The sequence below is a fragment of the Camelus ferus genome, chromosome 4 (assembly GCF_009834535.1).
Source record: "Camelus ferus isolate YT-003-E chromosome 4, BCGSAC_Cfer_1.0, whole genome shotgun sequence".
Lineage (NCBI taxonomy): Eukaryota > Metazoa > Chordata > Mammalia > Artiodactyla > Camelidae > Camelus > Camelus ferus.
The window spans coordinates 53,687,239-53,714,809 of NC_045699.1; the positions used below are offsets into that span (position 1 = coordinate 53,687,239).

Consider the following 27,571-nt stretch of genomic DNA (forward strand, 5'->3'; position numbering starts at 1 on the left):
AGGTAGGAAGTAATTTAATGTCAAGAGGGGCACAGGTAAAACGTTACAGGAAAAGGATTACACTCAAGGATGCTCAGTTATCTCAAGGCTCTTTCACTGGATGGTACCCTAAGCCTCTTCACCCCTAAAGCACATCTCTGACTAGCACAGCTCTACATCCAAAGGAACAGCTTTGAGGGAGGGGTAAGATTCCTGGCTATGGCTCCTGTGGCTTTGAAAGGGTTTATGCGTGACATGGCTGAACCCACGGTGCTGAATATATGCTGACAGGTCAAATAACTGGAATGAATCTCCTCAAATATTTTTATACCCTGAAAAAAATTCCCTTAAACAGATTTATACACACACATATTTTTATATATATTAATATCCATCCATCTCTATTGAACCAGAGTTTCTCAGCAGCAGCACTATGGACCATTATGTGCATTGTAAGATGTTTAACAGCATCCCTGTCTCTACCCACTACAGTTGTGACAATCAACATGTCTCTAGATGTTACCAAATGTCCTCTGAGGGGAGCAAAATCATATCCTCCTCCCAGGACCACTGCTCTAACTACCTGTCTACCCATTTATTTACATACCCATTTTCCACCGTCTCACCTAAATTTGTGTTTTTACATTTGTGTACAGGCAAAGCTGGCTACAAGCTGTCTTAGACAATATGAATCACTCAGTTCTGAAAAGCCCTGGAAAATCTTTAAAACAAGAGCCAAAAACTGGTCAATACCTACAAAGCACTTTCCAACACCCAAAAGGTTTGTAAATTCATCCTTTGACATCCTTTCAAATTTCTAAGATATCTGCAAGTTTGAACCTCTAACTCTTCATTTCCCCTAAATTATGAATGAAATTTTCTGCCTCAGGGCAAGGATGCATAAAATAAGATTAAGACTGTGGTTGGCCCAGTGACTGCTTTCTGTTGACAAGTAAGCTTAGCTGTAAGCTTGAAATTCATACCTACTATTCAATTCTGCCTCCAGGCCAAAAAAGCCTCCAGAAGGACTCAGAAGAAGAGAAAACAAAGTGAAGCAAGTTGAGAAAACAGTTACTAAGTGTTTTCTATCCCAACATTGTATCTTCTCTAGATGTTTAGGGTGATGATGGTGGCTGTGTGTAAAAACCTACAAAAGTAACATTGATCTTAATTAACTGAACCTCTGATTATCTCCTGGAAAACAAACTCCATAACCTAGGGATAGAGAAATAATTTCTTTCTGGCCTCATCAAGAGGCACAGCACTAACTAATCAGCAGGGCTCATAAAACTGTAACTCTCTAGATTAAGAAGAAACAAAGGAACAAACACTGCATTGACAGTACTCCTAAAAATGGTAAATGTCCTACCTAAACCATCTAAATACTATATTCTTTCCCAAACCATAACGATTATTCTGTTCCTTTGAACCACAGTGGCAGAATTTCTCACGAACAAGCAATGCAGAATGGGACCACATGTGGCTGGGGGAACAGAGGACTGCTGTTAACATCTTACAGTTGCTTCCATAGCAATGGGGACTATGTGATGTGACTCCTCATTTACAATCCTTTGCTCCTTGCAAACACTTTGGGATCTGCTTCCCCCAAAGTTTCAATGAGATTTTAAAAAAACCCGTTTATGTGAATCTTTAAATCTTTTCTAATTTAATAGCTCAAGAGGTGGGGGTGGGGGACGGTTAGAGAAGGAAAAGAAAGACCTTTAGTGGAAACACACCAGCTCACCTGCTTATTACTGGGTGACTATAGGCAAGCTAAGCTCTCTATGCCTCGATTTCCTCATCTACAGAACATGGAAAACAACCATGCCTAACCTCAGGTGAAACATTGGACAGATTAAGTAAAATAAGGTAACAGGTAAAGTTTTATCACAGAACTTGGCACACTAAGTACCAATAAATGTCAGCAGTCGTTGTTGGCTACTACCTAAGAAGTCAGTTAGACTTCCCACTAGATACTGATGTATTGAATGGGTATTTCCCTCAGGCTCTCCTAAAACCCCTTCAGAATGCCAGTAAAAGTATTTTTTTAAAGGCATAAACCTAGCTGGAAAAAAAAAAAGGTGGGGAAAAGAAAACATAAGAGGGAAGAGTAACACACTTTTAGAAGGCGGAAAGCAGACAGACAACTGCTAGGATCCAGCATAACCTAAGACGCTGAACCCTAAGCCAGTACCTATTCAGCAAAGCTCCCCAAAAAGCTCAGAAACTGGTGATATGAAGGAACTCTGGAAGTGGAGTTGAAGGGGGGACTAAACATTGAAGGGCTGCTTTACAGTGTGCTTAAAAAGCAGTAAGACTTCACAGCTCCAACAGCCTCACCCACACCTCCACCCAGCCAAGCACATGCCCCCTATCATTGGCAGAAAATTTGGGGTTTTTCCTCCCTAGAGAAAGTGAAACAAAAAGCGTCTGAACTAGGGGACAACAAACAGCCATGGGGTGAGGGTACACACTGACAGTGGGAAATTAAGTGAATATTTACACTTTGTCTGGTCCTTCTCTGTCTTGGCTCCCAGAATGCTGGCAGCCAGGCCGTCAACTTCTAGGGAGAAGATCTTTCTCTGAGGAATTTAGCAGCCCCAAAGGGAAACCAAAAAGCACTGACTCAAAGATTGCACAGGACAATGATCCTGGTAGATTATATTATGGTAACACACATGATTACCAACCCATAGCTCCTGAGTCAGGGTCTCACTCTTAAGCCAACAGTCAAAAATATCTGATACCTGATATTGTGATTATGTTGTGTTAATATGATAACGGTGAAGGGATTTTGCAGATGTAATTAAGGTCCCTAGGCAATGGACTATAATCAAGAGGAGAGTATGTTCAGCAGGCCAGCTCTGATCAGGTGGGCCCCTTACAAAAGGATCTTAGTAGTCAGAGACAGAAGTCAGAAAAATACTCTCCTGCTGGCCTTAAAGAAGCAAACATCCACGTTACGAACTGCCTATGGAAAGGGGCAGCCTCTGGGAGCTGGAAGCTTCAATTCTACAGCTGCAATGAGATGAATTCTGCCAACAAGAGGCAAGGTTGGAAGAGGGCCCCAATCCACAGACGAAGAAACCCCAGCCTGAGCTGACACCTTGACAGCAGCCTTGTCAGATCCTAATCAGAAGACTCAGCTGAATTGTGCCTTTACACTCGACCACGGAAACCTTAATATAATGATGTTGTTTTAAGCCACTAAGTTACTGGTAATTTGTTACATAACACAGAAAATACAGACCTATATGCTAAAAAAGGTAAATTTTATTTACATAAATAGCGCCTCAATATAAATCAGACCCCCTCAAAAACAGGATAGTGGAAATGGAAACCTCTAAGGAGATGTTATAAGATAAAATTAGAGAATCACCCAGAAAATGGGTGATTTAAAAAGAATATTAAATAGAAATATAGTTTCATTAAATACATTTTCAGAATCATTCTGCTTTAACTCACCGCTGAGTCTGAGCGGGCCACGGGGTCTGGTTTGGCGTGGGCACCGAATTCGTGGGACTCACTAGCATGGCACTATAGATGTTGGAAGCGACCACAAGTATGCACAGCAGTATGGGCCCAATGATTGCCCCTTCCAGGCCCAGGTAATATGCGCCACCAGCCACAGCCAAGCCTGTCAAGTAAGGATGGCCCCCTCTGAAACGAAGAGCACACAGATCACTCATGGCTTTTAACAAACACAAACCTTGGAGTAAATCTGAAATACATTCTCTAACACAATGTTCATTCACTAATGCGCCTGCCTTTTGACTTGCATTATCAGCTTTCTTTAGATCACCTCAGTGTAGATAACTAAACATTAATTGTAATCGTATCAAGATGCAAGAATTTTCTTACCTACATGTGTGACATGTGCCTTTTTTATTCATCCAGCGAGGAGTGAAGCCGGCAACATTAACAGGTACCCTCACCCACTACAAGGCTGTCTGAAGTGGGTTAATGTTAGCTTAAGACTGGTTAGATAAGTTACCTGTTAGGTTTACCTCCATCTAGAATAATTAAGTGGGCACAATTTAGCACGTAATTCAACTAATTAGGCTTTTGTAAAGATGACAACAGCACAACGACATCCCTGCTATTCAGAGGTTAGACTTCCAGCAATCTCCTAAAACAGACGTCAGCACACATAGTGATAAAAGGCCCCATGAGGAAAATATCTGCTAAAAAGCCCACGACTTTTTTGTATTTCACAGGAGAGTCACAATCGCCCTCCAGCTTGGCACAGTATCACATACATAACTGGAATGAAATAAGACACAGGCGTACCTCGAAGATATTGCAGGTTTGGTTCCAGACCACCATAATAAAGCCAAATATTGAAACAAAGTCAGTCACATGAAATTTTTGGTTTCCCAGTACATATAAAAAATTATGTTTACCCTATACTGTAGTCTAATATGCTATGTGTGCAATAGCATTATGTCTAAAAAACAATGTACATACCTTAATTTTAAATATTGCGAAAAAATGCTAACCATCATGTGAGCCTTCAGCAAGTGAAATCTTTTTTTCTTGCCTCGATGCTGATGTCTGCTGACTGATCAGGAGGATGGCTACTGAAGGCTGGGGTGGCTATGGATATTTCTTAAAAATAAGACAACAATGAAGTTTTGCTCCATCAGTGGATTCTTCCTTTCACAGATGATTTTTCTGTAGCCTGCAACGCTGTTTGAGAGCATTTTACCCACTGGAGAACTTCTTTCAATATGGGAGTCAATCCTTTCAAACCATACCTCTGCTTTATCAATGAAATTTCTGTAGTATTATAAATCCTTTATTGTCATTTCAACAATTTTCCCAGCATCTTCACTGTGAAATAGGAAATAGGTTCCATAGAAGAAACCACTTCCTTTGCTCACCCATTAGAAACAGCTCCTCATCTGTTACAGTTTTATCATGAGATTGCAGCAATTCAGCTACATCTTCAGCCTCCACTTTTTAAAAAAATTTTTTAATTGAAGTATAGTCAGTTTATAATGTATTAATTTCTGGTGTACAGCATAGTGATTCAGTTATACATATATATTCCTTTTCATATTCTTTTTCATTACAGGCTATTACAAGGTATTGAAATGTAGTTCCCTGTGCTGTACAGTAGGACCTTGTTTATCTATCTTACATACAGTAGTTAGTACCTACAAATCCCCAGCTCTCAATTTATCCAGCCACCCCCACCTTTCTCCTTTGGTAACCACAAGTTTGTTTTCTACGTCTGTATGTTTCTGTTTTGTAACTAGGTTCATTTGTCTTTTTTTTTTTTTTTTTGTAGATTCCACATATAAGTGATATGATATTTTTCTTTCTCTTTTTGGCTTACTTCACTTAGAATGATGATCTCAAGGTCTATCTAGGTTGCTACAAATGGCATTATTTTGTCCTTTTTATGGCTGAGTAGTATTCCATTGTATAAATATACCACAACTTCTTTATCCAGTCATCTGTTGATGGACATTTAGGCTGCTTCTATGTCTTGGCTACGGTAAACAGCACTGCTGTGAACACTGGGGTGCACATATCTTTTTGAATTAGTCTCCTCCAGATATATGCCCAGGAATGGGATTGCTGGATCACAGGTTAAGTCTGCTTTTAGTACTTTTAGTTTTTTAAGGAATCGCTGTACTTTTTCCATAATGGTTGCACCAAACTACATTCCCACCAATAATGTAGGAGGGTTTCCCTTTTCTCCACACCCTCTTCCAGCATTTACTGTTTGTGGATTTCTCTTAATGATGGCCATTCTGACTGGTGGTACCTCACTGTAGTTTTGATTTGCATTTCTATTTCTCTAATAGCTAGCGATATTCAGCATTCTTTTCATGTGCCTATTGGCCATCTGTATGTCTTCACTGGAGAAACGTTTGTTTAGGTATTCTGCCCATTTTTTGATTGCATTGTTTTTTTGTTATTGAGTTGTATGTGCTGTTTGTATATTCTGGAAATTAAGTCCCTGTCAGTCACGTCATTTGCAAATATTTTCTCCCACTCTGTAGGCTGTCTTTTTGTTTTGTTTATAGTTTCCTTTGCTGTGCAAAAACTTGTAAGTTTAATTAGGTCCCACTTGTTTATTTTTGCTTTTATTTCTATCGCCTAGGTAGATTGTCCTAGGAGAACATTGCTAAGATTTACGTCAAAGAATGTTTTGTCTGTGTTTTCTTCCAGGAGGTTTATAGAGTCTTGTCTTACATTTAAGTCTTTAAGTTCAGGTTCTACTTCTAATTCCAGTTCTCTTGGTGTTTCCACCACATCTACAGTTACTTCTTCCACGGAAGTCTTGAAACAATCAAAGTCATCCAGGAGGGCTGGAATCAACTTCTTCCAAACTCCTGTTAATGTTGATACTCTGACCTCTTACCACAAATCACTGAGTGCTCTTGATGGCATCTAGAATGGTGAATTCTTTCCAGAAGGTTTTCAACTGACTTTGCCTGGATCCATCAGAGGCACCACTATCTATAGTAGGCATAGCTTACAAAATGTATTTCTTACATAATAAGACTTCAAAGTCGAAATTACTCCTTGATCCATGAGCTGCAGAATGGATGTTGTGTTACAGGCATGAAAAGAACATTAATCTCACTGTGTATCTCTTGGCTGACCAGGTACACTGTCAGTGAGCAGTAGTATTTTGAGAGGAATCTTTTTTTTCTGAGCAGTGGGTCTTAAGAATGGGCTTAAAATATTCAGTAAACCATGTTGTAAACATACATGCTGTCATCCAGGTTTTGTTGTTCCAGTTTTAGAGCAGAGTAGATTTAGCACAATTCTCAAGAGCCCTAGGATTTTTGGAATGGTAAATGAGCACTGGCTTCAACTTAAAGTTACCAGCTGCATTAGCCCCTAGCAACAGAGTCAGCCTGCACTTTCAAACTTTGAAGCCAGGCATTGAAAGTCCTAGATGGCATCTTTTCCCAATAGAAGGCTGTTTGATCTATATTGAAAAATCTGTTTAGTGTCCCCACTTTTATTAATTATCCTAGCTACATCTTCTGGACAACTTGCTGCAGCTTCTACATCAGCACAGCACTTCACTGTGTACTTTTATGTTCTGGAGATGGCTTCTCACCTTAAACTTTATGAAGCAACCTCTGGCAGCTGTGAACTTTTCTCCTGCAGCTTCCTCACCTGTCTCAGTCTTCACAGGATTGAAGAGCGTTAGGGCCTTGCAGTGGACTAGGCTTCAGCTTAAGGGAATGTTGTGGCTGGTTTGATCTTCCATCCAGATCACCAAAACTTTCTTCACATCAGCAAAAAAGGCTGCTTTGCTTTCTCATCATTTGTGTGTTCACTGGAATAGCAGTTTTCACTTCCTTCAAGAACTTTTCCTTTGCATTCACAACCTGGCTAACTCTTTGGCTCAAGAGCCTTTCAGCCTACCTCAACTTTCTGCCTTCCTCACTAAGCTTAATCATTTCCAGCTTCTGATTTAAGGTGAGAGATGTGTGACTCTTCCTTCCACTTAAACACTCAGAGGCCATTGCAGGGTTATTAACTGGCCTAAATAATTTCAATATTGTTGTTGAGCTCCACAGAGAGGGAGAGAGACAAGAGAATGGCTGGTCGGTGGAGCAGTCACAACACACGTAACACTTATCAATTAAGTATGCCATCTTACATGGGTGTAGTTCATAGCACCCCAAAACAATTATAACGGCAACATCAAGGATCACTGATCACCGTAACAAATATAATAATTAGAAAGTTTGAACTATTGTGAGAATTAGCAGGGTGAGACACAGACATACAACATAAGCAAATGCTGTTGGAAAAACAGCACTGATAGACTTGCTCAACACAGGGTTGCCACAAACCTTCAATTTGTTAAAAAACAAAAACAAAATGCAGTATCTGCGAAGCACAATAAGGCGAAAGGCAATAAAAATGAGGTATGCCTGTAGAGTGTAGCAGTACAGAACACTGAAAATGGTTAACATCTGACCACTGACAGAAGAGGGACTTAGAAATAAGGCATATTTTATTTGTTTCTAGTTTTTAAACACAGATGATTAGAAAAATTTAGTGAAGGGCAAGTAATTAAATACCTTGGAAGAATGTCCTGCATTATATTACAATTTCAGTAAGTAGTATTTAAGGTGAACCAGTCTTCAGGAAACCAATACATTATATTTGTAATGTATTTGTCTTCCTCACTCCAAAAAAAAAAAGGATTTGGGGCAGTATTCCACGTACGCGACGTAAATATGCATTTTCCCTAAACAACACATTTAAGAAATTTTCCATCAAAATGCTTACAGCTTAAAAAAAAAAGTGTGGGAGTTTTTAAATAAAAGCTTAATTTATTAAAAAATAAAAAAGTAAATTTATGTAAAATTTTTCATTTCCTAGTGATGCTGGTTAAATAAGGTGTTATTTTATTAAGATAAAACCATGTATGTCTTAAATTCTACCTGAAAACCTTGATATAAAATTTACAGCAGAGTGTAAAGAAGGGAAAGCACTTAACTATAGATCCTGTAACTACCGTGACTATTTAAATTTCAACCGTTAAACATTAGTGAAGCACACCCTGATTGTTATCCTTGTATCTTTACATTTTAGGCACAGAAGCTCCCCTAGGGCGACCTTGTGGAGTTGCTCGTTTCTTTTTACTCTGAACTCTGGGGCTTCAGAGTAGTTCTGTTATCATTTGTTCTCCACTTTCACTTACTAAAAAGAAAACAAGGAGGCATATAATTTGTCTCTTCTTAATTTCAAATGAGCTGAAGGGTCCTCCTCCTATAAATGTAGACCCCGACTACCTTGATTGTGAGGATGAGCTCTACTTAAAGAAAACGTAACAGATTAACTAGTAACAGTTTCAGTAGGTCATATTCTGAATTTGAGTAGCTGAATGAAACCAACACCTGATCACATTCTGGAGTCTAATAAGCAATGTGAAAATCTAGATACATGACTAAAGGATAATCAGCTTGATTTACTTAATGGATTTTCTAAAAGGGCTATCAAAACGTACAAAAATAGACAGACACTTATTATATGGCCAAATTTGACTTCTGCCTTAAATTCACCTGTATTCATTAAAGAACCACACTATAACATCTTAAGGAAGAAAGCACTGCTTGTCAGACATTAACTTGGTGAGATTTTACATGGAAATCCTCGGATCTACAACCTAATAATGCTTTTCTCCAAAAGCAACGTTCTTGAGAATAACTACTAACTTGTTACTATACTTAAAATATTTTTTATTTGAAAGTACACAGTAATACTTTTTTCCTAGGTTAAATGTCACTAAACCAGAGGATTAATCACACATTTGTTTTAACCCATGGTCTCATATATTATAAATAATACTTATATAGTAACTAAATAGCATATCTTGCAAATGGTATTAATTAATCTTTGATTATATCAGTGGGATTACAAAAGATTATTTCACTGAAAAAAGCCTACCACCTGTCCTTTCTCCCATACCAACCCCCCCTCCAAAAAAAAAAAACTTCTTTAAAAAGGGCGCAGAAATTCCTGGATGATTCACCACCTACTTCAGAAGTTTTGTGGAATACTTACCCTGATATATCAGAATAGATGGCAGTATCTACAAAGTATGTTGGCAAGAGATGAAAAACCAACAGTAAGATGGCTTTGCATCCTAAGCCTTGGGTAAGCCACAGGTCCAGAACTGCAGGTACCGCTGCCCAATACGTGCCCAGAAATGGCACTGCTCCAAGGATCGCTGCTAAAGCTAGTAAAAGATTAGAAGAAGAAAAGCAGCTTAACGTCATCACCAAAGCAGTAACAGCAGAATCTAAGCACTAGCTCCCACTACTTAAAAATTTCCACTGAAACAAGACAAACAAATACAAACTCAAATTTTAGGGGAATGAAATGCCATTTAACTGAATTTGCTAGTTGAATGAGGTCCAAGATCTTAAAACTAGATAACGAAAATCTTTCTGAGATGTGTGTCTACTTTATGAACCTGTTCTTAAGCAACACAATTTTAGTGTCTTACAGTTGTTATTCTGATACGTGTACAGTTGGCTCTCCGTATCCTGGGATATGGAACCTGTGGATAAAGAGGGCCAAAGGACTTGAGCTTCCACGGATTTTGGTATCCCGGGGGGTCCTGGAACCACTCCCCCAGAGATACCAAGGGACGACTGCAGAGTCCTATAACTAGAGAACACTGATCAAAAATCTGTACCGAGTGCAATGCCAAGCCAGAAATTAGTTTCTAACTCTCAGATAAGAGCATGTTCTTTACCTTGCTTCTAACAAAAATGAGATGTATTTTAAAAAAACAAAAACAAAAATGAACCCCTGCTGGGTGAAGGCTCTTACTTCACACTCACCCTCCTCCAGAAGAATGTGCTCAATTAACAAATACTTACGCAGTGCCTCCTAAGTGCTGTTGCTGTCCTAGCTACTGGGGACACAGCAGTACATAAACATAATACATTCCTATTTCTGCTCTCAGTCTGCACTAGGTTAAATCTCAAAATTTAGTATTTTACACTTGAGCAAGATAACATGTCCCAGTTTGTGTAAAACGGGTTAATGTCCCTTCAAAAGAGGAAGTGGAATTTATGATACAGTTGTTACCTGATGGTATGAAGACAATATTGATGCCAAATATAGTATGAGTCAGCCAGGTGTACAAGCCATAAAAGCCAGCCATTTTGAGGGAAGCATCAAATACCCCTCTAGAACATCCAAAGATAAAAGGGAAGTAAATAAACACAGCATCGTATTATGATTCAGAAAAATCAGTATTCCTAGGCTCCTGGCTACTTTATTCCAAATCTGATTAACAGCTTCCACTTTTCCAGTGGCCTGAGAATGCTGTTGTCGTTTTACTTCAAGGAAACACACACAAAAATCCTGTACTGAAATTTTGAAATAGATTTATGAAGCTGTTCTTTAAATCTCTCTCTGATCGAAATATAACTGAAATAAGACACCTTAAAGTACCCTATTCACCAAAATAACTCATCAAGTCTTCACTTCTGAAGCAGATCATTCACCACCAAAATAAACAGAAAGAAAAGTGTAAGTATCGTATTTCTGATGACGCAGTTCAATTCTAAGACATTCAGACTGTGGCCAGCTCTCCCCTCTGGGAAGAGCAAGTGAGGGATAATAATACAACTGGTACTTTATCAGTCTTTCTTCTCTTGTTAACAAAATGTTCCCACATTTCTTAAACCATGGAACCAAACCTACAAAGTAAGTTAAACACTATCAAAGAACGTGTGTCATTAGGAGACAATTTACAAAAAACAAAAACCACTTTATTAACGCAGAAGAAAAATCAGAGAGGAAAATACAAGAGGGTAAAAACAGACACATATATCGGTTGATTAATAGGAATGAAGCACATGAAAATATGCAATCGCAGGTGCTTCATTTATGCTTTTCATTTGGAAGATGAAGGTGGTACTGTATAAGGAGGAGAGTAAGGAACTGCTCAGAAGGAGCACAAAGGCAGCAAACCTTAAGTTATCCCAAGGTATCACAAAATTACAAAAACCAGGAATCTGTGGGTTGCACAGAGGCATGCTCGTATACTCATGAGAAGGAAAAGCTGTCTGTAATTGAAAAAGCAGAGACTAGGGCAGCAAAGGGACACTGTACACACAAACAGACACACCAAGCTTTTTCAAAGCATCCCAAGAGGTATACTGTGAGAGCAAAGTCAAACTTTGGAACCTAATGATTCCCTCACTTCACAGGGTTCAGAGACCTGGATCTGGTGACAGAGTGGCTCCCCAAATTGTGACACTCTGTCATACTGACCAGCAGCTTTTACTCAAGAATGTCTTAAAGGTGCCATATGACCTCTGACAATAGGGACACACACTAAAGAGGTATCAAAAAGACTGAAGGGATGGAAGACAGCCTACAGGAAATAAAAAAGATCTGAACAATAACTGAATAGAAGATGTGGAGGACAAAAAGAACAGAAGAGATTCAAGTTTTAAACCTGAGGGAGAATGAATGGCAGCATCTCAAAGTCAAGGAGAACCCCAGAGTGGGAGAGGACATGGAAGAAAAGGGAGTTTGTTCAGTTTGGGCAATGTTAAGTCAAAAAAGGATGATGAAAATACCCTGGAGGTAGCTGGAAGTGAGAGACAAGGCTTAATAGAGAACTTGGGACAAGAGATTTGAGATGTACCAGAAAAGCCTAATCATAGGAAAGGGGAAGATATCCCAAGGGGCAAGCCTAGAAAAACTGGGGCAGTGAGCTGTGTTCTCACAGGGGACCTAAGGACAAAGATACACCAGCCACATATTTGCTTTAGGCAGAACAAAAAAATGTATCATAATAGTTTATTGGGTATCTACTTAATCAAATTTTCTCATTAGAAATTATTTTTCAATTTCTGAAACATCACTTTATTTAAAAAATTTTGAGCGAAATTATTTTTCGATTTCTGAAACATCATTTTATTTTAAAAAATTTGAGCAAAATTTCTTTTGCAAACAGACTCCTTTGTCCACAGGGCAAATGCATCCACTAAACCCTTTGCAAGTGATCTATTTTATGTAGCCATGTGGCATATCATTTTACACTCAAATATCAAAGAAAAAGGAAGACACAGGTAATGTTTTTAAATATTAAAAAAAAAACAAAAAAAAACAGCCAAACAGATAATGAAATCATTTCCCTGGCAGGAAGAAAATCACCAGAGTATACTATTACCAGAAACCATGGGAGAAGGAAGCTTTTGAGAATGAGGGAATAATAATATATACCATGGAGAGATTAATGAGAATAAAGTCTAAGAAAAAAACTATAGAATCTGACTAGAATGGGTGGTGGGGGTGGGAATCAGTGAGAAAAGACACAGTTGTGGTACTTTGATCAAACTTACGGTATTTAAAAATTTTTAAGCCAAAAATAAGTTGACATCAAAGTGCAATGGAATTATCACTACTGAATCACAAATAAGTGGCAAATACGCAAAGGTCAATCTAAAAAGGACCACTGTAAGAAATAGCACAGTCTTCTTTCATCTACCCCTGGGAATACTGACTGCTGGTAATATTCTCACTAAGGCAACTTTTAAGTAAGTTTGTGGTCCCTAAATGCACTATCTATTGTTTGCAGTAACTATGAACGTTTTCCCGTATCCCACTGAGGGAGAGAAAGACAATATAGCCCCCCCGTCTTACTACTTATGCTCCGGCACACAGCTTTATAAAAAAGCAGAGAAAAATCTTATAACAGTGTACTAAGACAATTTTTTTAACTCCTTCAAATTCCTAGCCATTTTTTCTTTCCTCTTTTTTCTGTATCAGCTTTATTGAACTCTAATTTACAAACAATAAAACTCACCAACTTTATGTGTATAATTCAGAAAATTCTGACACATGTATACAGCTGCGTAACTGCTACTAGAATCAAAATATAGAGCATTTCCATTATCTAAAACGTTTCCTCATGCTCTCTTATAGTGAATCCCTCCCTCAACTCTGGGCTCTGACAGCCACGAGATATACTTTGTCACTACAGTTTTGCCTTTTCTAGAATTTCATATTAACGAAATCATACACTACATTTCTTTTAAAAATTTTTCATAAAATATACATAACATGAAACTTACCATTTAACCTTTTTTAACTGTACAGTTCAGCAGTGTCAAGTACAGTCCCGCAGGCATTATTTAGCTTTTTGTGACTGGTTTCTTTCACCTAGTTCACTGCTTTTGAGGGATCATCCACATAGTGGTTTGTTCCTTTTTAACTGCAGAGTAGTATTCCATTGTAGGGACACCACCATTTGTTTACCCACTCAACAACTGATGGGCATTTGGGCCGTTCCCAGTTTGGGTCTATTGTGAATCATGCTGCTATGAACAGGTAAGCACAAGTTTTAGACATGCTTTCACTGCTTTTCAGTAAACACCTTGGTGTGGAGATGCTGGGTCACATGGTATCTGTTTAACTTCTTAAGAAACACTAGCAATTTTACCTTTCAATTCACAGAAAACCTATAATCCATGGACGCCTAGCCAGAAGTTACTGCCTGCTACATTATACGACATCTCCTGAACGTGTAAGGCTCAACTTCGTATTTACAGTATTATGTGGGTGGATATTGGCAGAAAGAGCAATTCAACTCATGAAAAGCTAAACGACAACGCATCTGAAGCCCCCGGTAACTGAGGAGGTGCACACCAGGTGCTCCATAAACAGGAGCCATCACTGGAGCTATTTTTATCAGATTTTCTGAGATCAGTATAACCTGATCAGCGCTCAGAGGATTTTGATGATGACGGAGACTCTTGAAGTTTGTGTCTCAGGACCTTAATGTATCTGAATTGAGAATGTAAGGGGAAAGAGAAACTATCATTCGCTAAGTACCCATTGTGGTAGCCTGAATAATAGCCCCACAATAAAGTCTGCATCCTAGTGCCCAGAACCTATGAATGTCACCTTACACGACAAAAGGGATTTTCCAGATGTGATTAAGTTAACCCTGAGGTGGGGGGATTATCTTGGATTATTGGGTAGTTCCAATGTAATCACAAAAGTCTTCACAAGCAGGAGGCAGTTTTGATACTAGATAGTGGTGACGGCTGCACTAATTGTGAGTACACTAAAAACCACTGAATTGTATACTTCATAGTGATTTTTACATATGTGAATTTTATCTCAATGTTTTTGAAAAATGTATAAAAAAAGAAAGGCAGGAGAGTTGGTGTCAGGGAGGTAGAATTCAGAGAAACAGAGAGATTTGCAGATGCCATGCTGCTGGCCTTGAAGACAGAGGAAGGGACCACAGCCAAGAAATGTAGGCAGCCTCTAGAAGCTGGAGAAGGCAAAGAAACATCTTCTCCCCTAAACCCTCCAGAAAGAACACAGCCTGGCTGATACCTTGAGTAGTACTTCTGACCTCCAGAGCTATAAAATTTAAAATCTATGTTGTCTAAGCTACGAAGTTCATGGTAACTTGTTACACAGCAACTGGAAACTAATACAATCCACTAAGTGCCAAGCACTGTGTTACTTGCCTTACATATGTTATTTCACCGATTCCCTGTTGGGTTCCCTCAACCATGCAGGAAAGAAGACTCCTGGTTCAAAAATCAGGTTAAAAAGGTTAAATTGGAAGTGCAGTAATTTTTTTTTAAAAGAAAAAAAAAAAGATTAAAATGAGGGTGAAGAAAACCCAAGCCATTCACAGTTAAAAGGCAAGAAAATCCTTTTGGAAACTGTTTTGATCTACGCACTGGATCATTCTGGTGCACTAACTCCCAACCCAGGCACCCAGCTCACTGAAGGCCAAGATGCTGGGTGAATATTTGTTTTTTGGTGTTCAAATTTCTATTATATATTACTAAGATATTCTCATGCAGGTCAGTCAGGTACTTAATGGTCCTCAAAGCCCGGAGACCACCCAACAGAAGCCTGGGCAGCTGCATGACAGCCCGCATCTGGTCCTGGAGAGGGCCCTTCTTCAATAATGGCTAGCCTAACTGACCACTTCCAAAAGGAGATCGGGGCTCAGTGTACCCACTGAGACAAACTGGGGTCCTATTCACCCTACTGGAGTGAAGTGTTCTGGGAAACAGAAGTAGGACATGGGGACGGTGGGCAATGCAGGGTGAGAGATGAGACGAGACAGTGCGTGCTCACAGTGTGTGCACCTATCCCTGTTGGCGTAACGACACGGAGAACTCCTGTGCTCCACTCTGGCCTTCAGTGAGTTGGGTGCCTGGACTGCAGTTAGTTCACCAGAGACAGACCCAACAATTTTAAGGGGTCGTTCCTGCCTTTTCACCTGGAATAACGCAGGCACTCATTTTGACTTTTTTTTTTAACTGAAAACACTCTCAGTTTTACAAATTTACTTGATATCTCACCAGAGGTCTCTTTTCTGGATGAGTAAGGGGTCCTAACAGAGAATCAATGAAATAATAAATGCAAAGCATGTAACTCGGTGCCCGGCACAGTGGATACTTAGCAAATGTTAGGGTAGAGGAGGGACTGAAAGCAGGAATGAGACTGGAGGCCAAAGGCCCAGTAGCTGGGAGACTACTGAGAGAGACAACAGCGGGAACTAAAGACTCAGCAGTGAGGAAGGACAAAAGAATGCAGTAAATGAAGCAGAACGATTAAGGAAGGAGAACTAGAAGGACGTGGATTCAGCAGAAATAACAGGGAAACGGGGAGCCACACGACCTGAAATAGTTCTGGCTTTGTCGTCAAGGGCTCTGGAATTCCAGTCTGTCACTTACTGGCGACGAGATCTTGAAAACCATAAAATGTCTCTGAGTATCACTTTCCTCAACTGTAAAACAGCGATAATGGCATTCACCTCATAGTGTTTTTACAGAGATTAATAATGCAATCAAAGTGCTAAGCTTAGTGCCTAGTGCACAGTAAGCACTCAGTTAAGAGGATGCTATAACCATGTCATGGTTACCAATCAGTATTGTAGTAAGGCTAAAAATAACACACACAGTGAGTTTCTCTTTTCTCCTTCCCGTTTTTGGGACCATATTGTGCTTTGTGCTCAAGAAGTGCAGGGTATGGCAATGCTGAGAATGCAAGTAACACACCACAAAGTTTTGTGTCACTTGTTTTAAATTGTAAATTACTGATCAGGCTATATGAGTAATCATCCAAAATTCTGACTATATAATCATTCATCTCAGGTTCTTTGGAACCTAAAATTCAGAGACCGCTAGGAGTAAGTCACTCTTGCAATCAAATAAAACCCCTTCTGGCACATAACTAATGGTGTGCACAATACAGTTTGAACAGGTTACCAGAAATCATTAGCTTAATCAGTGCAAGAATATTCCTCACAATAATACCAACGAAAGAGCATCCTCTCATTCGATTTGCTCATTGATATCAACCATAAACGTACACTTTTTGGATACTCAGATTCCTGTCTTGCCGTCAAAGACATTACCTACACTTCATCAAACCTCTTATAAAAATCACAAAAGCACTGAGTGGCATTTTCTAAAGGTGGAAGTGTATGACTTGTGCTGGGTGCTGTCAGGAATCACCCTTCCCTTTGTAACTGCTCATAACCATATGATCAAGCACCAACTGTAGAAATTTACAGAAGACCAACCTGTATCAAGTTCACCAGTCTAAAATGAATGTTAACACACAGTCTTCCTCCACACTCCACCTCAATTCTCTCTTCTGAACAGAAGAATATCTGCCTGTGCTCTGTCTTCTAGGACCTTTTTTGGTGACTCTTTTAAAGATTACTGACAGGTGTTCTCTGCCTACATCTCCAGGCTTTCCCAGCACTCAGCAATTGAAGAGAATCAAATTCAGAAGGCTCAGGAAGCTCCTTTCCTCCCCTCTTTTGGCAGCTCGGTCAACCGACTCAGCAGGCCTGATTTAGCACAGTGACGAGACTGACACCAGCCCCTGAGCTGGCAGGCTCCCCCTTTTCTAACAAGGCCGCGTCCTCACTCAGAGACAGTCCTTTAGATGCTCCCCCACCCCGTGCCGCACGTGGACCCTTACACGACAGGGCTCCCCTCGACTGCAAGGCAGGCCACGGTGCATCCCATCCAGTCAGGCATCACCTAAGCAAACCTCTCTGTGGATGAACTTGGGAGTTTTATTCACAATCAGCCTTTTGTCTAAGTTGTTCCCTGATAAACACTACTGTATATTCATACTACATGACACTTACAGGTGTGTGTGTCCATGCCTCATTTACACAACTATATATGTAACTCCTTTGTACAAGAGGCCTGAACTGAATTCAAATGGCTGGTTAGGATTTTAATTCATAACTAGTCCTCTGTCATTATCGTTTATAAACTCTAAGATGAAGGTGTCACTTTTTTCACAAGTTTCCTAATTTTTACCTCAGCTTTCAGCCCTCTCTCATTTCTGATCAAAAGAGTGTTTGTGTTACTCTTCCAAACTGAGTGAGAGACAACTATCCAGACAGCTCAGGATTTGATCAGATGACCTGCTTTTAATGGAATCAGCTTTGAAGCAAGGGGTGAGGGGGATGATAAACCAAAGTCGAGAAGCTCTGTGCCTTCAGGGTACACAGGACCCTAGACTGCAAACAAGTAGGAAGCACAGTCTAAAGACAAAGAAAGAAGAGGAGAGTAAAGAGTCCACAAGCAAACTGTGCCTACTCCCACATTTCCTTACACTGGTTCTGCCCTCTCTTCCTTCTAAAGGTCAAATAAGACGACTATGAGACCATCACTTCCCAGGGAACAACAGTGATTATTACTGACGTGGAACAACAGGAGTTGAACCCTCACTGCAGCGTGCTGCACCTCAGGTGGAGGGTGGGCTGCTGGAGAGGGCAGGCCAGCTCCGGAGACACAGCACATAAAATGACCCATCAGGACTAGGATCCGCCAGCTCCCTGCATTACTACTACCTAACCTTTCCTGAGAAGTTACATCTCCCTCCCTTTCCCAACTCACCAGCCACTCCAGGGACCCAGCCCCACAGTAAAATGTACAGAAACCTGGTTGACACTGCATTTCCCATTCCAGAGGGGAATGGCCACACTGTGCAGGCAGACACAGCATTCTGCTGAGGGGCACAAGGAGCTGAGGCTTCCACGGAACCCTCCTGTCCCCACTGGAAGTAACAGTGAGTCACACACACAAGCGTACGACAGTGGCATCATATTAAGTTATGTGGTGTCCTTGACAGTAGTAAATATTAATTCAGTATTTTTACAGAATTAATGCATGGTTTTAGATCTTTGACAACGCCTACCGATCATGGACACTTACTTGAATGCTAACTAAAAAAATCAACAAGAGCCTTTTTCAACTAGGCAAAGAACAAACATTTGTATCTCAGCACTAATTCTATTATAAGCCTATTAAAATGAATTAAGCGATTTTTAAAGTGCCACAATGAGAAACTAAATGTAAGACAAAAAGTTTTAAGGTCATTTCCCTTGGAAACTCGAAGCAAAGGTTTAGGTTTATTAGATTAACCTTTAATCAAGTAGGTCAAAAGTGTATTATATTTACTAACTTGGTTATTATTTAAGAACTCTAGCTAATTTATTATTTAAGTCTATTTTAATTTAGTTCTCCCAAATATGCATAAGAGATTCTGCCTCTCAATTTCTGTGTTAGCAGAGATATCTCTTCAAATAAATGAAAACATACTTTCTTACAGCTTTAAAATCTTCCTTATTCATTTTAACTTTAACAAATGATGTTTATAACCTTAAATTCGTTAAGAACTTCTTCCCAAAGAATATTTAACTCGCTCAAAGTAAAAACTGGAAACACTGATTTACTAAATGATCAGCATTGACTTATTTTAACCCAAATACTTTTAATTCTGCAAAACTGTGGGGAGAGGTGGGAAGCCTGTTCATTTTCCAAATGAAAAATCTCACGGTACATCCATTCTCCCATCTAATTCATCAGCAGGACTCCCACCCTCCGACCCTGAAAAGCTGTAATTCCACAAACAAGAGCCATAGCCGTGTGCATGCACTCATGTGAAAATATCACACACACTAAATTGCACTGAGGCCGTGACAACATGCAACTTAGTAATGTGCAATATCTCCACCAGAGCAAGCAGAATGGAGCATCGGGGAAGAAGGGTGTGATGCAAACATTCGGGACACAACATGCTCTAAGGGAAGGAACATGGTTTGCGGGTAAGGGAAGCATGCCACTAACTCAAAAGTTCATGAAATGAAAACCCAGTCACAAATGTATTCAGTTTAGAAGAATACTTATTCAGAATGGAGAATAACAACTAAGGTCCAGAAATTCAATGAGACACTGATTATCAAGTAGCCACATACTTCAGAAGGCAAAGCTTGAAGAACAAAGACACTTTCACTGTCTGGACATGCAGTTAACTCTCAATTTCCAGTCGACTTTTAACTTATTAACGGATCATATAAATCAGTTTAATAATTTCCACTTAACTGCAACACTGATGACTAATGGACTGATATAAAATCTGACGTCACCGACAGTTTACAGCCTACACTGAACTCTCAGGACATTACAATAATACTTTCACAGTCATTTGTATAATATTTTTCCTCTTAAAATCTTTCTCTGTGAAGAAATAGTCCATCTTGAACACAATCCTTCAGAATGAAAAGACTGACAAGAAAGAGCTCACAGAACTAAAACTCACTGTTATCTTATATATATGAGAATATTCTTCAGAGGCGTCTATGAAAAACTATATATTTTAAGTCTGGAGTTTGAGTCAGTAAAGAAATAGATAAAAAAGCACTTAGACTGCTAAAAATCATCTTGAATTATGATCTATGATTTATAAAACTTGATATAGCTGTGGTTAGAAAAATGGCCCAGTCTATGTCAAGTTATCTAGTCTGTACCATATTTTTCAGACTCACAAAAAGCTATCGGTTTTGAGAACAATTAGGATTATAGTTCTGGTATTCAGGGTTGTTAATTTTTTTTCTGTATTGAAAATAAGATGGTAAAATGAATAGTTTTGTACAAGTATACCGTGGAACCAAGACATGGACTACTGTTACAGCACATCATTAGTGTGCACAATCCCAAGGAGATAAGGCAAATTTACAAAAAAAAATCTATTTCCTCACCTCTCTGTAGATGACTGCACTCTAGCATCAAATTCCCTCCTGAACCCAAGACTTAAACTTTTAGTTGCCTACTTCATGTGTCCGTTTGAATAGTCTCAACAGTTCTACAAATTTAATTCAACATTTTCTGCCCCAACCAGCTCCTCCTGGAAGAAGGCATCTTGGTATACCAGAAGGATGTGTGCTCTCAATCAGCTGGACCTCGGTGCAAATCACAGCTCTGCTTTCCAATTCCAAGCAACCACAACATTAAAAAATAAGGTTTAAAACAAACCTATTTGGTATGAAAAAAAAGATGACTCAACGACAGACATTTAGAGGATGGTCAGCAGAGCTAATAAAGGTTACTTCAGGAAAATTAAGTGTCTTTCTTGAATTTCTTTATGGAGAAGGAAGATATTTTTCTGTAATAAGACTTTGCTTAAGTAACACTGACTGGAGGATTACAGCAGCCTGTGATATGTTTATTCAATAGTTTATCCTATTGGGAAGATAGAAAGTTATTTTTCCTTTTTGGTAAAGCATGTGCATAATCCTTTTTGAGTCAGACAGATGTCCCTTAGATAAACGAATCTAGTGCTAGATTAATAAAGATGATAACGAAAGGTCACACAGGCTTAGAAGGGATAGTAAAGCCAGCAAGCATCTTCCCTGAAGGTAACTTCACCCTGAAAGCTGTTACATTAGATAATATCCTGCCAAAAGTGGAATCTTTACGTATGGCCCCACGTGGACACCTAAGAGCAACACAGGGGATAAGAGCTTGCTTTTTTTTTTTTTTTAAATCCCACTTGCTATCCAATAGAGGTTAGTAGGAAAAAGGGAGAAAACCCAGCAAGACTTCAGAGAAAATACAGCTTAGGTGCATGCATGCTATTTGAATGTAACCAAGGATTTTCTAAAGATCAAGGTGGTATCCCTCACTAGCTGTTACATGAACACAGTGGAAAAATAAGGCAGAATCAGTGAGACAGAAGTATCAGGTCAAATCAAGATTTCTGTGAAGACTAGTTCCAAGCAATTACCATTTTCTTAAAAGTATGTGGCAACAGAAATGTCAGCCATAAGTTCACTATTCCATAGAAGCTTTAGACTGCCTAACAACTTGTTAGAAAAAGGAGCACTACTGGATGACATGAGGATTTAATTTGAGTAGCTGTTCATAACAAGGAAAAATGTCGTAGAGCCTCACTAATGAGTTAAGAGCAATGAGGGACAAGGGTTGGGGAAGGAGCTGAGATAGGGCTGTAAAAGGCCTCCCCCTACCTGAGATGATGGAGAGGAAAAAGAAGAAGGGGAAGCCTAAAACACACGGACCCCAGAAGACACGAACCTGCAATGCACACAGATCCTACGACCTGGAGATAACCAAAAAACTTGCCTTTCTAGTATCCAAACTACCCCTCACAGAGGGCATAGCCCGGCTCCAGAGGGAGAGAGGAAGAAACAGGGAAGCCAGCTATTCTCCCCCTGAGCAAAGCTAGAATTCCTGAGAATGTAAGGAGGGTTCTGAGAGAAGGGGAGGTGCGTGCGTGGTGCACGAGGGGCTTTTCCCGAGTAAATCATGTGATGATTAGGAGCTGGAGCAAGAGCGTGTGGGTGGGCAGCTGACAAGGACAGGCCATTCTATACGACACAAGCTTGAGAGCAGGACACTGAGACTGCTTTGAATGTTTTTCTTATCAACATTTGCATTGCTCACACTGTCCTCTCAAAGAAGTTAAAAATAATTTTGAAAATACCAATGTCTGCCACTAGTTGAGCACTAAATGTTACCAGGAAGGCTTAAGACAGAAAAATGGGTGTCTCATGGAAGGCAGTTTCTGAAGCAAGTAAGAACAGCATAAATCTTATCCCTACCTGATAGCTTCTTCCACAGACTGGCCAATAATATTAGAAGAAGGACCTGGCTGAGATAATGGTGTCAGGCTGATCACCCACTTCACTGGCTTGTAGTACTCATCACTGGAACTTAACAGATAAAATAGGGTGGTCAGGAAAATTATCTGCAAAACAAAGGACAGTATCTCCTAAAAAATCACATTTGGAAACTATAGGAAGGAAACACAAGTGGAACCAAGAATACGCTTTACTGCGCGGAAGGAGGTGTGACACGTCTTATCTGTGCGTACGTACCAGGGACAGCACAAAGTTGAGAAGGGCGGTCCCGCTGTAGAAGAGGATGGTCAGGAGCGTGGTGACCGTGGTGAAGAGCAGGCTCACGTTCCGGCTCATAACAATCCACAGAGACTCTAAGATCTAACGAAGGGGGAAAGCGGAGCATCAGAACTAGTCCTCAGGAAAGGAGTTTCTACAGCTACCTGCCTGCTTTTCACGCAGGGTTTCAGTACCATAAACTGGAATGACAAGAATTCATTTTATTTTAAATGGAAAACAAATCATCTAAAAACATTTGAATGTTGATTAGTAAGAAAAATGGGTAAGTAAATTACAGTGAATCTACTACAAATAATATCAGGCAGCCATTAAAAACATCTCTATTATAACAAAGAAAAAAATTTTATGATATAACGCTAAGTTTAAAAAACAGGAAACAAAAATTTTATAGACAGCGTGATTATTACTATGTGAAAACGGCAAGTACAGAAAAAAGTACCTACAGGAGAATATGCCAGAAGGTAACCTGAGCTTGTATCTGGCTTGTGAGATCACAAGTGCAGGCCGTGAAATTCTAGCATTTGCCTCATTAGCTGCCTCCCCTCCCTTGCCACCTCCTACTCAGAATCATCCACAAACACAAAAGCATCACTTCAAGGACTTCACTAAAATCACAATAAAAGAAATAAACAGAAGGGATCAGAGCTCTGCAGCTGAAAACCTTTCCTCAGATAATGACCCTATAGCAAGCCCTACTGAGTTCATCTGATCTACCTGCAAATTCACCAGACCCAGATATTAATGTATGTGAAACATTTCTAACACGAGATGTGTAACACCTATAGCATACCTGCATGTTTTCATTTCCTATCTCTTCATGAACTTAAGTTCCCACAGATAATGTCTGTTCTGTTCTTCCCAAGAGGACTGTCCTTCCTCTCAATGAAAAGCGTGGAAGCAAGAGAATCAGAAAAACACCTTCCATTACAGTTTTCAAAATGGTCCCATAAACCTCACAGCAATGCGGGGAGGAAAGCAATGCAGAGGATTTCATCTTTATTATACAGATAAACAAACTGAAGCTCAAAGTTTTTTTTTTTTTTTTAAACTTGCCCAAGGACATGAAGCTATTAAGTGGAACTACAGCGGGGACCAGAACTCCCAACGTTATTTTGGTGCCCTTTCCAAAAGAGAAGTTCTGTTTTCTGTCATTTGTTCAAGTTATACCATCTGCTCCATGAAAGGCCTAGCCATTCCTTTCCTACCTCAAATGTACCACTTATAAAAGCATATTGTGTTGTCCTCGGTACTTCTTACAAACCTCAACTTGGCCTTCATAAGAAGACTTTGGCAGGCTGGTTTCATTTACAATAACCCCTTACATAAAATCTTGAAAATGCTTCACGATGCCTACAAAAATATGCATAACTGACTGTTTGACCTTGTGGGATAAAGATTGAATGAATAATGCCACTGATTCCAAGAAACAAACCAACAATGCCCTTATTTATGATTTTTGAAAAGCATTCTTCTGGGGAATTCAGTCATTTTGGAATTTTTATCAAAATAATTTTTAAATAGTTTATGGGTCATACTGATAGGAAATACCCTGTGCTAATTCTTAAGAAATTAGTTGAATGTTAATAGCAGACTGGTAGTTGCCAACGATAATCAAGTAATTTTTCTCTGTACTCAAAGGGATTAGGAAGAAAGGTTCAGAAAATAAGAAAGAGATGTTGGCTATTACAAGTATGATCGCAAAAAAATAAAAAATTCAATCAAGAGCTGACCTTAACAGTTTCTTAAAATTTTTTTCCGATGAGATAGATGGTGATATTAAAGAATGCAGTTTTTTAAATACTATATAACAAAATGTGTCAATATTTAGAATATATAGAAATTAGTGAACCAATATTCCAGATGACCAGTGCATAAAAAAAAAAAAAGCATGTAAGGGTAATAGATCCATTCCTAGCCAAGACAGATCGATGGACCTTTATATAAGAATGGAAGAAGTTCATCAACATGGTTTCAAATTCCACACTGCTACTAAGCTTTAAGAAACATTATTTGTTGAGTTTTGACACAGTATCACGGAAGAACAGCCTCAATGATCTGAAAAGGTTGTTAAAAAAAACTACCTCTTTTCCAACTAGGTATCTATGTAAGGCTAGATTTTCTTCATATACTTCAACCGATACAACATATTCCAGCAGACTGAATACAGAAACAAACATGAGAATCCAGACATGAAACAGATTTACAAAAATGTAAAGAAAGCCACTCTTTTCACTAAATCATTTTTGTTTTGGAATGTAACACAAAAAGCATGTTCTTTATGTTAACATGTAACTTTATTTTTAGTGAGTTGATAAATACTTTTAAAGTTCTCAGTTTTAACTGCTAATACCATAAACATCAATAGAATCCACATAAGCAAAAGCTCTTTGGAGTTCTCAGACCAAAAACTTTCAGAACCACTGGACTAGAGAAAACAGAAGGAAGGGATTATCAAAAACATAAAATTCTTAGAATTAAAGGATATGAATTTCTAGATTTAATTTCAAACTATTATAGCCATGTAAGGTGAATAGGAAGATGGAAAAATGTGAGTGCAGGGATGAAGCCAGGGACCAAAGGAGTTGTAAAAAAAAAAAAAAAAACCTCAAGGGAGCTGTAAGCAAGCACTTGTATCTTCATCCTTCCATATCAGGAAGCCAAAAGACAGTATTTCAAATTACAGAATCAAGAAAAAGCAGCATAAACATTATTTTAGAAATGCAGAGGTAAATACACAGCAAAAGCGACAAGAACTGAGCGCTCTCTCTGGAGAAGACTGAAGTGAGGAAGCACAGAGCAGGAGCACTGTTATTTTTTTTTTTTTTATTAAAAATCTTAAAGCTTTTTTGACTTCAGTTATGGTCATCTATTATTTTGATAAAAATTTAAATTGAAAAATATCTAGCATTGCAAACCTCCACTTTTATTAACATGATGAGAATCACAAGCTTATTCACAAGAGAAGTCTTCTCATCTCTGTGAAAAGCCACAGGGTGAGACAGCTCACAACAAAGTATGCTAGGGAATGAAGAATGGTCGTTGAAACCTGACAACACCGCCAGCTGTTCCTCACTGCCTTCGATCCTCTGGAAAACAAGGCAGAGGTGGATGGTGCATGAGGGGAGGTCAAGAGGGGCAATGATAAACTAAGGCTTTAAACATTCACTCTCTCTAATGTAACCAGAATTGTATTTCCATCTGCCAAAGGGCTTTGCCCACCAGAAAGGCTGCCCCCTCTCTAGCGGTCCAGCTGGGGACATTCTGGTCAGCCTAGGGGACAAGGATGCCATCTCAGAACCGGAGAGCCATAGCATTGCATTATGCTTCCTGAGTCAGCATCCCTTGGTCGCTCTTCTACACAGAGGTGGCATCGGGGAGCTGCAGTTGAGGCCTGTGGCTTTTGGACATCTTTCTTGTGCATTCAGAATTACAAAAACTGTAAATGTCATGGCATTAAGAAGAGGATACCGCGAGGCCTTGAAATGTGTGAAGAAAACGGGGAATTAGAGTTTCCGTTTTTATTTCTAAGTCCAGTTTAACTATAAATACTATTTCTTACCGAAAGAAATGTCTCAATGTTCTCGTGAACAAAGGAAGCAATATCCTGCCAGTCAAGAATGTCTCCCAGCCAGCTATTCTGACGACTTATATGCATCTTGTGTCCTTTGTGCCTTCCAGAATGTGTTACATTCTAAGGAAAGGAAAAAAAAGGGCAGACGTGAAATCTCCATCTTAACCTAAAGAACAGAAGATATAAATAGCCTATTTTGTTTTAGGTCCACTTGAGCACTTTAGTAAATACACAAAGGTGAAAAACTTCACATTATTTAAGAAATAAACTGAGAACTCCACCTGAAGACTCGAAATACAGTATTTTTCTGTTTACATTCTAGCTACTGTTGTCGCAGCCTAGCTTAAGTGCTTCTCTCCTAAGTATATTCATGAACACACTTTTATTAGTCAGTATATTCAACTATACACAAACACAGCATATACTTTCATCTCCCCCCGCTTTAGTCCCTCTAATATTTCTCTTAATCTCTCATTTTTGCTTTTTACCTCCTTTCCTCATCTCCCTTATTAATATTCCATATAAGTTAAAGACAACAGGGGGAGGTAAGAATATGAATAAACACACCTAAAACCCATACAATGTTATGTGTCAATCATATCTCAAACCAGGGGAAAACAGAATAAGAAAAACAAGGGGCAGGGGGAATCTAACTCATCTACCTGGAAGAGAATTACACTGGCAGAAACGCAGGAATATTAGGTTTGAAAGAGCTATATATAAGCAAGTGACTGGTAAGGTTAAAATTTAGAGACAGAAGTGGACTCTTAACATTTCAGATGTGCTTCCATTCTTGCACTTTTTCAAACAGCACAGTGATGTCAATCTTCATTATGCAATGAGGACATTAGACATTACAACCTAGTAAAAGACGTTTACATTAGGTCTTAGTAAAAGAAAGCAGTACATTTACCCACTTACAAACCTATACTTTTAAAACACTGACCTCCCTGAACTATAAATGAAGCTCAAAGCGGGCGAGGGACAGTAAAAGCTGTTCGTAAGCAGAAGCCCCAGAGCCAGCGGGGAAGAAACAGATACAACCTTTCTAATCGTCTGGTTATTCAGCAGACATCCATCCAGAGATCCCCCAGTTCGTTTTAACTCCCAGTTTTTCAAACCCATAAAAACTATGACTGTTTTTTCAACTCCTCCTGGAGCAAGAGTACACAATGCCAGACAGGTCACTAAGCAACAAATTCAAATTTAAAATCTAGCCCCTTCTCCCTGTCCTAAGTTAAGAGGTTTATTTATGTTCCTCCTCTCTTTAGCTCAACCCT

The 27,571-nt window shown here is 39.2% G+C and overlaps 1 protein-coding gene across 3 annotated transcripts in view; it reads right to left on the bottom strand.

The window, feature by feature from the left end:
• Positions 1-27,571, bottom strand: part of TMEM245 (transmembrane protein 245) — a 79,900-nt gene that overhangs the window by 6,220 nt on the left and 46,109 nt on the right. For 2 of the 3 annotated variants that reach the window (XM_014555926.2, XM_032478142.1), the window contains 6 exons: positions 26,280-26,411; positions 22,679-22,801; positions 22,403-22,548; positions 10,567-10,667; positions 9,532-9,706; positions 3,445-3,639 (listed from right to left, as the gene is read on the bottom strand). In XM_014555926.2, the coding sequence (XP_014411412.2) occupies positions 3,445-3,639; positions 9,532-9,706; positions 10,567-10,667; positions 22,403-22,548; positions 22,679-22,801; positions 26,280-26,411 (872 nt within the window). Of the gene's footprint in view, positions 1-3,444; positions 3,640-9,531; positions 9,707-10,566; positions 10,668-22,402; positions 22,549-22,678; positions 22,802-26,279; positions 26,412-27,571 lie in introns of those variants that run through there. The other variant, XM_032478143.1, reaches the window with a different exon arrangement.